The sequence below is a fragment of the Hermetia illucens genome, chromosome 1, assembly GCF_905115235.1.
Source record: "Hermetia illucens chromosome 1, iHerIll2.2.curated.20191125, whole genome shotgun sequence".
Classification (NCBI taxonomy): Eukaryota; Metazoa; Arthropoda; class Insecta; order Diptera; family Stratiomyidae; genus Hermetia; species Hermetia illucens.
Window position 1 is genome coordinate 179,827,214 of NC_051849.1, and position 15,099 is coordinate 179,842,312.

General features: G+C 39.9%; 1 protein-coding gene across 3 annotated transcripts in view; it reads right to left on the reverse strand.

Annotated features, from left to right (window-relative positions):
- LOC119647256 (protein spire) overlaps nucleotides 1-15,099 on the reverse strand; it is a 362,124-nt gene that overhangs the window by 141,602 nt on the left and 205,423 nt on the right. For all 3 annotated transcript variants that reach the window (XM_038048136.1, XM_038048137.1, XM_038048135.1), the window contains exons 5-6: nucleotides 776-893; nucleotides 602-678 (exon numbers count right to left, since the gene is read on the reverse strand). In XM_038048136.1, the coding sequence (XP_037904064.1) occupies nucleotides 602-678; nucleotides 776-893 (195 nt within the window). The remainder of the gene's footprint in view (nucleotides 1-601; nucleotides 679-775; nucleotides 894-15,099) is intronic.

The following is a 15,099-nucleotide window of genomic DNA, read 5'->3' on the forward strand; positions in this document are numbered from 1 at the left end:
GTTTGGAAAAACCACCAAACCAATACATTCGATAGGGACAGCCATATGCATTTGAAGTCAGCAGCAAGTCAATTAGGAATGTATCGTCCTTATCAGTGGCATATGCATGGTGTTTTACGTTTCCTATTATTTTATCAGATAAATGATAGTCTATAAAAAATCACATAAGATTTATTCTGCGATTCGTCTAAAATTAGGTGCCAACCATTATTTGGCACTAAGATCTGTGATGATGTTATTTCTAAAAATATGGTTTTAGCGATCTGTTCCAAACAAGCACGTACACATAAAATAGAATAAAAGGACGATAACGGCCTTCACAATGTCGTCGCTTATCAACCATTCGCGACATTGTGTTGTTTGATAACAAACGTTCAATTGTTCAACAGTTCATCAAATATTATCGTTAAATCCGCCAAAACTGCAAACAAATTCTCAATGTTGACGTAGATTGTGTTTTCTGTGCATGAAGTTTGACTCATTTTCCGTTCAAGATATATTCACTTGTATGACTTTGAATATTGCATGTGTTAGCACTAGCAGCATTGCGTTAGGGAAAATAAAGATTGCATTACAGAAGATTCAAATATTTGGTACTTACCCAGTCAGAAAAGCCCAGTTTCGCTAGTTCTTGCTTTGAGGTTTGTGCGTCAGCTTTCAGTCGTAGTGATTCAGTATCTGTGATTTAAAAAGATAATTATTCGAGTCAATGGTTCTTTCTGGGTGGTTTTTATTTGAAATTATGAGCAATGAATGAATTTCAATGGGTACTTACCGCCATGAAAAACTTTTTGTAAAAATACCCTTAATTCTAAACTTTCTGTGGCCAAAGCTCGACATACTGCTTTGTAGTGCTCTTCAGGTACAGCGGGTTGAACTCTAGGTGTACATAACTGAAAGGAAGAGAGAATTGTAGTTAGAGGTGTTACGAACTCAGGGCAGCATCATATATTAGAAAACCCAGATAGCAGCAAATAACGTGTAGAATCAAGAGGAGAACGAAGCCTATCTGTTTGCTTATATAAATGCCTCCCGAAAAATAGGCCAAAACTAATTTTTTTTCATACCTCACCGGCTGATTGACATGCAAACTGAAAAACGGTTTTTTTCTCGTGTAGTGGTAGTTTTGACCTTTAAGCTTTTGATGCATATATCTAGAAGCGGGGTGAAATACCTTTGGAAACATTTTTGGGTTGTGAATATACCAACCACTCTTCTTTTAGGGATGTAAGTTTCCAAACAAAGAACCGAAAACTTCAAAGACCTAGAAGTGTTTCCTTTAGATACGCCCTTCACCTATAAAGCAATACCTTTCTCCATATACATGTATGTTTCTTCAACAACTTCAGTTTGAAAAACTCGACAGTGCGATATTTGCTAGTAGATTATTTCTAAATTGAGCATTCCAAAAACAACACAAAGAGAAAAGATACAGATATCATAGGAAATAATACCGATTACAATAACCATTCACTAAATGAGGAGGCTGTAAGATTTACGAGAGAGGTTCCGAAACAGGTGGAGAGCAAAAACATACCCGGTTTTTATCGGTGTTCTACTTACTATTGCCAAAAGAATATGCAAAGGGTCCACTCCCAAACAGATATTAGGTTGGAGTTAAAATTTTGCCAAATTTATACAAAAGAATGCCGGCTCAGCATGAGCAGAAGTAGAGGACCAGTATGTTTTTCCCTTGAGAAGGATGAGTGAACAGGCAATGTTTAAGGCAAATAATTTCAAAATTAAGCTCGAAAGAAAAGCGAAAACTGATCCAAACCCATCATTTAAGACCCTACATCACTGCAAAATTTTTGCACCCCCTCCTTGCTTATACACCCACCTGAAACTGAGGTTTCCGAATATGTAATAGACAGAGAAAGTAAGTCGTATTTAATTAAGTTTTCTTTTAGACAAAACTTTAAAAACAAAAGGATTCGTCTGGAACTTTTTTATTCCTATAAAAAATGGGGGAAAATTAAGTTATGCGAAGTTGGTTGTTAGCTGATAATATGTCTATATAGTTGATCGATTATTTCTGGTTCTGATGCTGAGCCTGAGTTGGAAAAGGTACCGGTGACCGGAATTGAATGGGGCAGTGCATGAGCGGGAGTTGAGAACTAGAATCACTAGAAACTAAGTGCAAAAGTAGAAGAATTCGACGCAGCTACGTCAAAACAATTTAGTGGCTTGTGGTACGTGGACTCCACTCGGTGAGCTGTTCGAAGGCCGACGAGGACGAACAGCATAGACTGCAACCACGACGGATTGTCGCAAGCCATTAAGGCGGCCTTCAGCGTCCGGTGCCAACGTTCCTGAATCCCATTGGATTGCGGACGATATGCAGTCATCCTGTGGCGTTTAAAACCCATGTGCTCGCCTAACTCCTAACTTTTGATCTTACACTTCTGGCACGCGATGCACTGTCTAGCCTAGGAGTTTACGTCCTTGTTCATGGACGGCCAGAAGTATTTTCCGGTGACTAGCTGCGTGCGCAAGATCATGTACTGCGTAGAATACTTCCTTGCAAAAATCGCGCGGAATAAATAGCCTAGGTCCTCTGTCCGAAGTCTCGCAAATTAGGTAAGAGTTTGAGCCGAAGATAGGAAACACCAGGAACTTGTATTTGGAGTTGTCCTGTGTTGGATGACGGAAGTAAACTGGCTGGTGAAGCTCAGTTGCCGAAGTTGGCGAGGAAACGCTTTGTCGGGCTTTTGTTTAAGCGCGAGAGCAAGGGGCTTGTGGTCCGCGAATACAGTGAACGGAATGGGGAGGTACGAGGAGAGTAGCTCACGATCGTAAGGCTGTTGATTTGTGTAGAAAAGAAGCTCAACGGTTTCCAGGTTTCGTTCACCCATTAGTGAAGAGCGTTGTGTGTCTGAGGCTTCGCTGAATACGGCTAGGGGTGCACCTGATCGAGGACATGCCAGAAATGTAGCATCAATCAGCTATTGTTTGACGGTATCAAAAGCCTGCATGACTTCAGTATACCATGCAACCTCACGTGAGTATTTTGTTTTGAGCCCAGACAAGTAAGCGTTGAGAACCGCTTGATGATGAGCGACCTTGGGCAGGAAACGACGATAGAAACTTAGCATGCTGAAGAGCCTTCGTAGATCCTTCATGTGGTTGGCAGGGGAAAGTTTTTGATCGCTTCAACCTTGCCTGGGTCTGATTGAACTCCGTCAGGGGTGATCATATTGCAGAGGAATTTCGCCTGGTTTTGTGGGAATTTGCACTTTTCAACGTTTAGAATGAGCCTGGCCTCAAGAAGACGTTAAAAAATGCGCCAATTCGGAAGAAGACGCGACCAAAACACCATCAATGTAGACAAAACTGAAGTTTAGGTTCCGTAGGACAAAGTGGATGAATCTCAGAAATGTCTGCACTGCATTATATAAGCCAAATGTCATCCTGGTGAACTCGAAGAGACCAACAGTTTTGCAAATAGCCGTTTTCGGTATGTCTTCGGGAGCTACAGAAATTTGATAATGATGATACGCTTTGGCCAGATCTAACGTCGTGAAAACACGGCAGTTTGTCAATGAATGTACAGAGTCGCGAGTGGAATAGGATATTGTCTGGGAATTCAAACGCCTGTAATCTCCGCAACGCCTCCATTTGCCGTTTGGCTTAGGAACCATATGCAGTGTTTCTTTGCAACAGCTAACTTCTGGGTTGATAGAGGACGCACCTTTGAGATGATCGGGAAGCCGGTAGCATTGATGTGATGCTATACATCGTGCTTAACCGGCTGAGAGAAACTATTTTCAGCAGTAATGTTGCGATATATTTGGAGAAGTGCGCAAATGCGATGGTCGGCAATGTCTACGAAAACAATGGAAAGAGTATCGTTTGCGCAGGTGGAAATTTTTCCTGACGACTTGAAAGAGGTTGCGGGGTCTATTCTGCAGGCACACCAACAACCCATAGTGACACAGGAAGTCTGCGCCTTAAATAGGGATACCAATGTCCTAAAAATGAGTCGCCACGTAAACGTTCGGTGCAATCCGAGGCTCACGTCCATTTGCCTGTAGCCGTAGTTATAATAAAAGTTTCCACGTGAAAGATACGAATTTCTCTGCCTGGTTTATAAGGATTTGGTCACAAAAGAAGACTCAATGAAAAAAAAAAGACAAATTTTATTTTTTAATGTCGAATAGTGACTTTTTATTCCTCATATACCGGTATTTCGAGGACCAGCTGTCGCCTTCCTCAGTGAGTTTTTATCTGAACTGCTTATGGTCCAGACTTTAATTGCTAGTTAATTTTATTACCTAATTAATCCAAAAAGCCAACTGTTGACGTTTCCTAAATCACCCTTATTTTTTTTCCTCCCCTATCTTGTGGATGATGAAACTCTCTAATACGTCCAATTTGCGGAAGTCATTAACATCCTTAATTACCCTTAGGTTATCCTTCATTATTGTATGTTTCTTGTCGATGATGTGTCTGGCTACCAATAATTTGAGGGCATGCTTTGCTTCTCTTATATGATCATTGAACCTCGTTGTTATTAATCTTGTAGTTTGCTCTATGTATGATTTTTCACAATCGGTGCAGGTTATCTGATAGATTCCGCTTTTCTCGCTATCTTCCTTGGGGTCCTTAATGCTTTCTAATCGTATCTTCAGTTGATGTGGTCTGTTGGTAGATATCACTTCGATGTCACGTTTCCTTAGGATGTTTTTCACCCTGTAGTTAATTTGGGAATGGATGATAGGAATTCGATGTTCTCTAGATGGTCCCACTTGTTTAAAAATGTGGTCAGATTATTCCTATCAATTTTCATCATTTTTTACTGATTATTCCTTCTGTGGTCTTCCTGTTGAATCCGTTCTTTTCCGCAGTTTCAATGATGTGGCGTTTCTCATTGTTTAAACGTGCCTCTGATAAAGGCATGTTAGCATGCGATGGAGCACTGCGTTGTATGGTGCCATTTTTTATGAGAAGGAGTGTTGTGATGTTGCTGGGCTGGTTCTCTGTGTGGATGTTGGTTTCCGGTAAATGTCGAATTCGACTTTTCCTCTATTGTTGATGATTAGTAAGTCCAAGAAGGTTAGTTGGTGGTTGTATTCAACTTTCATAGTGAATGTAATAATCTTGTGGACTGCATTCAATTTGTTGAGTATGTTTCAAGCTGGCTTCGTTTCCCAATTGCAAAAATGTTGTCAACATGTCTGACCCAGCATCTTGGTAAAATACCAAGTTGTTCGAAAAGTTCCTCTATTCGCTCCATAAAGATGTCGCTGATAAATGGTGATAGTGGATTACCCATGTTGACGCTCCCTATGGTTTTGAAGTATCAATTCCTGAACATGAAGTAGCTTTCATTCATACAAAGGGTAGCTAACTTCATATATTGTCGTACTTTCCTTCTCCATTCCCACGATGATTCGTCGAGAATAATTAGTTTTTCCTATAAATATGCTTTAATGTTAAATGAAACTATACCTTCCTCATCCGAAAGTGTTTCCGTGTTTCTTCCCTTTTCCTTATAGTTCGTTTTCCCGTTGATACCCCTAGTTAGTGGGTTTGTTCTTAATTCGTGGAAGTTTCCGTTTTCCAGCTTTTCCATGACCACTTTGTTACAATAACTTCTATCCATAATCACTATTTTGTTTTCTTTGTCGGCTTGGAGGTAATAAACAGATTTGCTCTTCAATTCTTTCATGATTCTTTCTTCCATGCTCCTTCCCTTCCTTTCTAATGCCTTTTCTATTATTCCCGTTATTGGATTTCGTATCTCTTCCTTTTCCTTTTCGTATTTTATGGCAGTTTCAATGTGTCAATGTCAATGATTCCTCCCTTGGAATTTTATTGTTGCGGATCGCATAGTTGAGTCTATTATTAAGGAGCTGTAGTTGTGCTTCTGAAAATGTCTCTAAAGATTTGTTGACAAGATTCGAGATGCTTTCTACGTTGGCCTTGATTTCTGATGCCTTTTTGTATCTTAAAAGCTTCAGTTTTTTCGCCAGGATCGCTCGTTTTCTTCGCTTTCGAATGCCCGCTGGACTTTGTCAATAGTGTCCTCTATAGTTCCTTTCTATTCTGAAGATCCGAAGAGTCCTAAAAACTCATTATTTGGCATTAAAAAATAAAATGCTTTTTTTTCATTATAAAATAAACCGAAAAAACGACACACACAACCGAAGGAAACTCAATGTTTGGACGCATTATAACTAAATGAAATAAAATTAATACATCAGCTAAGGATTGACAATGAGGTGACGTCATTTTTTTATTTTGCCAAGGAAGACACTTCCAAGAACCTCGGAAAAGAAAAACACCTTCCAGTAAATAGGCGACAAAGTTCCTGTTTTTGGAATCATCTGGCAATCACTTGTTGAATCAAAGTTTTATAAACACAAAAATGTATTCATAGGATAGTAGCGAATAAAGGAATAGGGTAGGTAGGTAGGTATCAGTGGCCGTTCCGAGGAGCCCAATTAGTGCTGTCATGCGCCATACCATAAACTCCTAAGACCGTGACTGTTATTATGAGGGCAGGCAGGCGGAGTACAGCCGGCTCGGATCTTCAGAGCCAGCCCGTAGCATTCACAAAGGAAAGCAGCTCGCCCACCCTGCAGTTAGAAATTTCTCTGAGGTTCCCAAAGGATGGTTTACCCAGTGTCCGTAGTCTGACTCTAGCTAGAGCTGAGCAATCGCAGAGGAAGTGCCTCAGGGTTTACTCCCCTTGTCCGCAGCTTCGGCAATGCGAGTTGTAGGGTATGCCGAGCCTGACGGTATGGTCCCCTATAGGCCAGTGTCCCCGTATAGACCGCCGTAATCTTGAATGCATCGTCTGGCACAGGAGCTCTCGTGGTTAGGCTATGTTATAAGTGGGCCAAAACCTCCTTGACTTGGCACAGGTAGTAAGCTTTGGCCATCTAAGGCCCACGGCTGGCGTTTCAGCAAGACACCGATTGTACCTTAGGAACCTAGAGGAGAGTGACCTTGAGCGTGCCGCCCAGACTGTTCAGCGCGGTTCTAGAGACCTCTATACAAGATGAGTTATGAGTGAAACGGAGGAACAATTGTTTCATAATAGAGACTGATATCATTGCAAACTGGCAATCTTGAAAAGAAACCAGATTTAATCAATAGGAAATTTTTGTTCCACAGCACCCATTAGACTATTTTCCTGAATAAAATTGGTTTCAAAAGCGGTATGGGGGTAATGGTTTTAGACGAAAAATAACAAAAGATTGAAATAATAAAAACTTGTTGTTTCTTTTTCGTTGGTGTGGGTATTTATTCTTGCAAATACCGATATTTCGGGAACAAGTTGCAGTGCAAACAGCTTGTTTGCACTGATGAAGGGAACAAGTGGTTCCCGAAATATCGGTATTTGCAAGAATAAATACCCACACCAACGAAAAAGAAACAAGTTTTTATTATTTCAATTAATTAATCGTTGGAAACACCGCATAATTTCACTCTGATTAACAAAAGATTGTCAAACCAAGTGGAGAATATTTAGTTCAATAAATAACTCTAAACCCGCATATCCTCCCCCCTCCCCTCATTGTGCAGAATGACGGTATGACGATATATTTTTTATTCTAGTTAAAAACAACAAAGTATCCTACAATTTTCTATCTATCGATTGACCTCGAACAATGTCGTCTAATGTTGTAAGAAATTCCACGATTGTCGATAGATCGAACAAAGTACAAAAAGTGTAGAAAAGAGGGTTATTTCATCAAGGATTGCACTAGAAATCCATGATACTTTACTACTAATGTTGCACAAGAGGAAAGAGGATCTAAACGCCCGGCACATGACAGGCGGCGATAGGAGAGAAGAGACTTGTTTCTATAAACGAATGTAGGCATGGTAATAATAGCGACCCTTATAGAAAATATGATAGCCCCACCTGGGGCATGTAGTAGACAAATGATGCAGGAAACAATGGCAAAACACGAGAATCAGCGCTCATATCTAGAGATCTAGCAATAACGAGAAATGAGAGAATTCCGACGTTAAAATCATCCTGCCTGGATGAGAGGAAACTGGAATTCCAGGAAGAATATCGGAATCTCTGATGGACATACCAGCGAGAAAACAGAATTAGATGGGTTTCCAAACAGAGCTCCCAAGCTCGTGGGGATGGTTCTTAAAGACATTTGAATCGGTGATGGTGGAAGGAATGATTGATGCACTAACACCACTTGTGGATCTGGCTCATGAAGAGATCCCCGATAGTTGCAAGGTTGACGAAATTCATACTGTTGTATGCTTCTTCAATCCGCATGCCAAACGAGCCAAGACTGTGCTAGGCCATAACGTGGGAACATATGGATTTCCTGGTGAGTGAGACACGTCCAAAGTGACTGCGGAGTTGCAAAAAACTACTAGGAAGGAGCTGTACAGAAGATGGCATGGTGGTATAATTCTGCAAGGAGCCACTGGACCCATATTTTGATCTACTGTATCGGGAAATGAGTGGAGCAAATAGGGACAAATGTTAAGGACGCTTGAACAGTCCCCTACCTATCCCGCCACCTGCTGGGCTGGAAACATCATCCAAGTAACGGAAAGCTGGAAGGCATCATCTGTTCAATTCCCGCCATGAAAGACGTTGAGAAACAAGTTTCGAAATATTTTTGGGTTTGAATATTCATAAAGGAATGTTTACCAGCGATAAAGATGCGCGTCCCCTGTGCCGGGGGCCGTTGGAACGGTGTTTTAACGCACATACTTGTCTTGTCTTCTTTCTGGCCAGTCGGATGGCCGAATCGTTGTTCAATCAGTCACCGGCCGCTTGAACAACCAGATCCCACTCATCATGTTCAGGCGTAACTGATAGGCCGTCTTGATCGTGCATTGCGGCCTTTTCGGAACACTATAGCTATAGGAGTATATATGCACAGAAAAAATCCAAGGACCCAGAGCACATTATGTTCCATAGCTCGAGATTAATGAATGAAAGAAGGAGGTTGATGATACCATTTCCATCTCATTATTGGTGATTTGTCAGTGATCGATTGTCAGTACAGTTGGATGACTTGGTCGCAAAGAAACAATTTCTTTTTTAAATGCCAGCCTAGTGTTATCAATTTTCTCATTTGAACCTTTTTTCAAGCCGGAATCAATTAATCCTACAGGATGTATTTAGTTTGGCGGTTCCAATTCCGCTTTCTTCTCAGGCCCCATTTAGGCCTTATATGGGTTTATAACTAAGTTTTTCAAAGTTATTTATTATTAAATTTATCTCCTGGCTAATCACTCAGTTTTATTTCATTTCTGCAAATCGTTACTGTCTTAATTAAATACTGCTAATGGAATGTCACCGACGAAAAAAATGACGAATGTTTCTTCTTCTAATGTCTATCTATCTATCTCTTTACCCCTAATCTTAATGAATTCTGTATTAGACTAATTAATTTGAGGCAACCATCTATTTCTAACTCATCATTAATATAATATTCTTCTCCTGGGAAAAACTTGTGGAGTAATTTCTCCACCAACAACCATAAGCAAGCGCAAATGCAATAATTCCCATCAAAAAGGCTTCTACCACCACTGGTACCGCACAAAGTTTCCTTAAGTCTCAAATTACGCACGTACATATCGATGCAGGTATAGGTAAATATATGGTATATCTTCTCAGACCGGAACAAATTTCGCTCCCATTTATTAATCATCATATTCACATCATTGAACGTGCACTTCCACATTACGAGCAACATTAATAATAAATGCTTAATATACTCAGATTCAGAGCTATCGCCACAACATCTAGACCGCAATTTCGTCCAACAGCGGGTTTCCTCATTATTGAAACCATTGGAAATCATACAATCCATGTCTTATATTTATTAGGTCTCTTGTAAAGCAGGGGTTAAAAACTCTATGCGGGAAGAACTACACAATATTTTAGATACTGAAGAAAAGTTAAATATTGCACTTGAACAACTTATGAATAGGGATCTTAGATAGAAGTTACGGAGATGAAGAGCTGACATTTAGACTTATAGATAGAACGCTATGATGTGGTGTTATAGAAGAGTAAACGCATCACCAAAAAATTCGCTTAAATCCACTACAATTGAAAAAATAGGCATTTGAGAAGTTACAAAATGGGCCAAGAGCACTCAGCAAGTCCAACAAAATTGGAAAAGTTTGGAGCCACCAGAAAGAGCAAAAATATGTTGCCCTTTCAGAATAGTGATCCAAATTACATATAAGTGTGATTTTAAGTACACTGGCCGACGTAGATAGGCAGACAGCCAGTCAGACCAGTAGACAGATACATATAGTAAATCAGCTAAATACGAAATCGACATTTTTTATCGATACGTTACACACTTTTGTCTAGTCTAAAAAATGCCGGTCGTCACTAGCTGCTTTGCTGCTAGCTAGACTTCTAGAACAACCAGTAGGCACGGAAAAAAATCCCTGCTGAGCAACACGTGGCTTTACCAGACTGTTGATCTCTATCAAATAAGAAAGAATGAATCGTTCTTCCATTATCAATGCGCATCACTGGAGGAGTAAAAAGAATGAAGCAAAAGTGTGAATAAGTTGTTCAAAACCATATTGCGATATGACAAAGGTGTCGTTGGCCCCTGGAACTTTCCTTCTATATGTTTTACAATTTCGAGTTTACAGCCATTACATTTTATTAGAGAAAAGATCGATGGCTGATTAGAAAGGATAGATGAATTGAGCTACTAACCTCGATCAAGTCTTGCGATAGAAATCGAATAATAATTATCAAAATTTTATTAAGGTAGAAGCAGTGGCCTTTCATGTGACTCAATGTTGAAACTTTGTGAATTATCCAGTGGCAGAGAATATGGTATAATGAAATCCAGAAACGTCAAAAGAATCTAACATCCATGATAACGTTTTCGATAAAGGAATGAGTCCGTATATCATCCCTTCAAAGGTCTTCGTTTTCTCTTCAGCCTTTGTCCCGTCCACAAGCAAGGGTGCAATCTCGAGGCTTTCAAATCCCCAGCCAGCTTATCCAACCACCGTTGTTTAGGCCTGCCTTTTGGTCGTTTACCATCGACTTCGATATTCAAACCAATCTTGGCAAGTGAATTCTCATTGGCACGAATTGCGTGACCATATCATCGAAGACGCCTCTCTCGCAACTTTTCCACAATCGGTGCAACCCCATAACGATCGCAGATATCCTCATTTCGGATGTAATCTAAACGTGTGACGCCACTAGTCCAACGTAGCATCTTCGTCTCCATTACCGCAAGACGCCGTTCATTATCTTTTATAGTCGGCCAATACTCAGAACCATAGAGAGCGACTGGACGGACGACATTGCGGTAAATTTTAGATTTGAAATGTTCGTTGATACGTCGATCACAAAGAACACCAGTTGTGGAACGCCATTTCATCCAGGTTGCGTTAATGCGTGAAGCAATTTCATAACGCAGTTCTCCATTGGCTGATAGCGTTGACCCGAGGTATTTAAATCGCTCAGTTGTGGGCAGATCACTGCCGATGAGAGTGATTGTGCCTGTTTCATGGGGATCGGTCGTTAAAAATTCAGTTTTGTTTAAATTCAATCTGAGATCGTGTTGCATGAGGCGATCATTCCATTTTTGAACAAGTTGCTCGAGATCATTTTGGCTACCAGATGCTAAGAAAACATCATCTGCATAAAGCAGTGTGTTGGGCGCTGGACTTGGGATATCCCGTGTGACGGTGTCCATAACAAGAACAAAAACAAGTGGTGAGAGGGCGCTTCCTTGATGAACACCAATAGAGCCACGAAGAGGTTTTGATACACCAGCCATACTTCGAACTTCACTTTTCGGATCATGGTAGAGCAAATGAACCCAGCGCACGAGTTCTTCTGGTACGAAGTCTTGTCGTAAAGCATACCAGATGAGTTCGTGTGGTACACGGTTAAACGCTTTCTCTAGATCCAGAAAGGCAATGTAAAGAGGGCGACGCTTCTCACGGTGTTTCTCTATGAGTAACCGCGATCTATACAGTGACTTGAGAATTGGGTTAATTGAACTTAAACTTTCATATGATATATGTGTGGTTTTACCATTTGTACACGAGGCCCAAACAACGGTGTGATTCAACCCCCAAACCCGAATGATGTGTAATTTTTAGCTATTTTCTGACAATCGTGCTTACTTGAACCCATTCTTCGGGTTTTTTTCAGCGTCTTTCCAAAAATATATCCAAATATTTCTGTAATTAAATAATAATTTTGATGCTTGGATGTAGATTATTCAAGTCCTGGTTTGAAAAAAATCGTGCAAAAATTAATAAATTTATTTTAAGAATAATAATTTATAAGATACAATAGCAGTAAAGAAAACTGAGAGTAAATTTTTCCTCGAAATAAGCGGTTCTGAGGCGTTTTTAAATAAGAAGCGCTTTCTAATGGGCATTTTTAAAGTTTTTTGTAAACACAAAACCTTTTTAAATCGATGCAATGGCTGTCTGTGACACCCGATTTACTCGAAAACGGCTAAACAAATTGTCATGAAATTTGGAAGGTTTGGAGGTGTGGTTTTTGAATCCCTTTACAAACTACATATAGCCAGTGGCGCCAATTTCTGTTGAATATGAGTGGCGCTTCTCCATACATGCCAAAGGGGCGTGAAATATTTGTTTAAACAAATATGGTCATGTGGGGTATCAAATGAAAGGAGTCGAATAGTACTTACTTTTCGAAAATTATATTTTTTCTGATATTCGGTGAAACAAAGGGGAGTGAGGGCTCACAATGTGTCCTCCAAAAAGTGAAGCAGGTCTCGTTCTCAGAACCTATCCAATCAAAAAATCTGAAAAAATTGCAGCGGTGCATCTCTACAAAATCTAGGTCTCAAAATATATCCGGTTCCGATATCTGCACAAATAAAGCTAATAATAGTATATTTCCATATTTTAGAAATTTATCCGATAACCTCCCTTAAGAGCATCCTAGAAGTACAGAGCATTGATGTAAGGGATAACATAAGGCACAATTTGATCAAGTTTGAAGAAAATCTAACTATTATTTACAAAGTTACAGGGGGTGAAACTTTGCCATTTTTGCGAATTTCGTGCATTCTACAACGTGTATGACGTCATCACATATCAATTCATCAATATCACAACAAAGTGAGAAGTTTCTCACATAAGAACACAAAACCGTAAGCTTCCGGTATTCCGACTTGTTTAATTTGCTTTGCATTTATTGGAATTAAAGGACAAAAGTTGTATCACTTTGCCAGATCAATTAATGAAATAAGTCAATTTTCAATTTGAAACGCAAAAAATTGACAAGACTGTCCATGTTTTTATTTTTTAAAGTGATTATAGGCTTTTTCCTTATTCTGCAAATTTTTTATTTCCTATAGCATACAATTGTTTCCGAATTTGTTCCGAATATGGCTGCGCAATTGGCTTAAAACTTTCTTGAATCTGTTAAAAATGCATTGTATAAAGTAAATTTAATAAATTCCGTTTCACTTTAAATATTATTGGATTTATAATTGTGTATATTTCACTTTGTAATAGCATTTTGCAAGCTATGATAGGGACATAGTCCCTGAAATATCTTAAAATGCCTTAAAGTTAATTCATCGTAATTTGTGTGTGAAAAATACAACAAAAGCTTCATATAAGAATTTTCCCGCTTTCCTCACCAATTTCAACCAATGGCATAGCGGTGCAGAATCATACTGAAAGTCCACTTTTCATGCCTGCTCAATTAAAGCCTCTACTAGGGCCTATTTTATAGTTTCAACATAGGCTGCCACAATGCCTTCCAACAATATAATTTCTTCAATAACACGGCTTGCAATTGCTTCCCCACACCATCATTGTATCGTCCATTACTTATACGTTGCACCATAGCTTCCATATCTAGACCAATTGAGGTTATTCTGGTATCGCCCGAGGAAACAACATACGGCCCATCATCTGATAACCAATTTTTCACCTATTTGCACCAGTTTAGTCGATCGGAGGACATTTTCCCTGTAAGAAGGGTCCCTTTTTCTAACCCCGCCGCGGAAGAATTATTCAAAATTCAATCAGGTTTAGATATTACATTAGTCATATCGCGAACACGTTTGGAGATTTTTTTTAAATTTAAGATAAAAATAGAAAAGTTACCCGACAATATTCTGCTGAGGGCCGTAACTGGAGTTTTCCAACTACGGGACATGCACCGACTCCAATTTTTATCTGAACCCAAAAAGATGTTAGTCCTACATCACTAATTTATTTTCTAAGAATGTGAACCTCAATGCAGATGAAAATACTCAAAATTAAAAATTTTGTAAGTGGCCAAACAAGATATTAGGTTGTTGCATATGAAATGGCCGATTTGGCAATCAAATGAAGTTAGTTGCGATATCGCTGTATCAAACCACCACCAGTTGGCGCTGTTAGTGTCGGATAATGAAGTATAAATACTCCTACACTTCAAGCAGTCATTTCAATTTTGACCATCGTTGTGACAATAGTGAATGAAAAGGAAAAAAGGATGAAAAAGAGCCAAGAACGTATACTTTTTCGTATGAGTTCAAACTCGGTCATAAAGCAGCGGAGACGACCAGGAACATTAACAGCGCATTTGGAGCTGATACGGTAAGCGAACGAACCCCACGACGGTGGTTCGAAAAATTTCGGTCAGGCGACGTATACCTTCAAAATGAGCCACATGGACATCCAGGACCATCGATTGATAACGACGAGCTGCGTGTGCTAGGCGAATCCGACATACGTCAGTCTATGAAAGACATTGCAGAGAAACTGGGCGTACACTATTTGACAGTTCCCCGGCACTTGCAACAGCTTGGAAAGGTGAACAAGCTCGACAAATGGGTACCGCAAGCCCTTACGGAACAAGACATGGCGCTCTACTCTCCCGCAACAAAAGCAACCCCTTTTTGCACACAATAGTGACATGTGATGAAAAGTGGATATTATACGACAATCGTCGCCGACCAGCGCAATGGCTAGATGCTGATGAGCCACCGAAGCATATGTCGAGACCGAGCCTCCATCCGAAGAAGGTATTGGACTGTTTGGTGGTCTACAGCTGGAGTTATCCACAATTCTTTTTTGGCACCTGGAGAAACGATAAATGCAAATTGAGTATTCAACGGCCGAGATTGG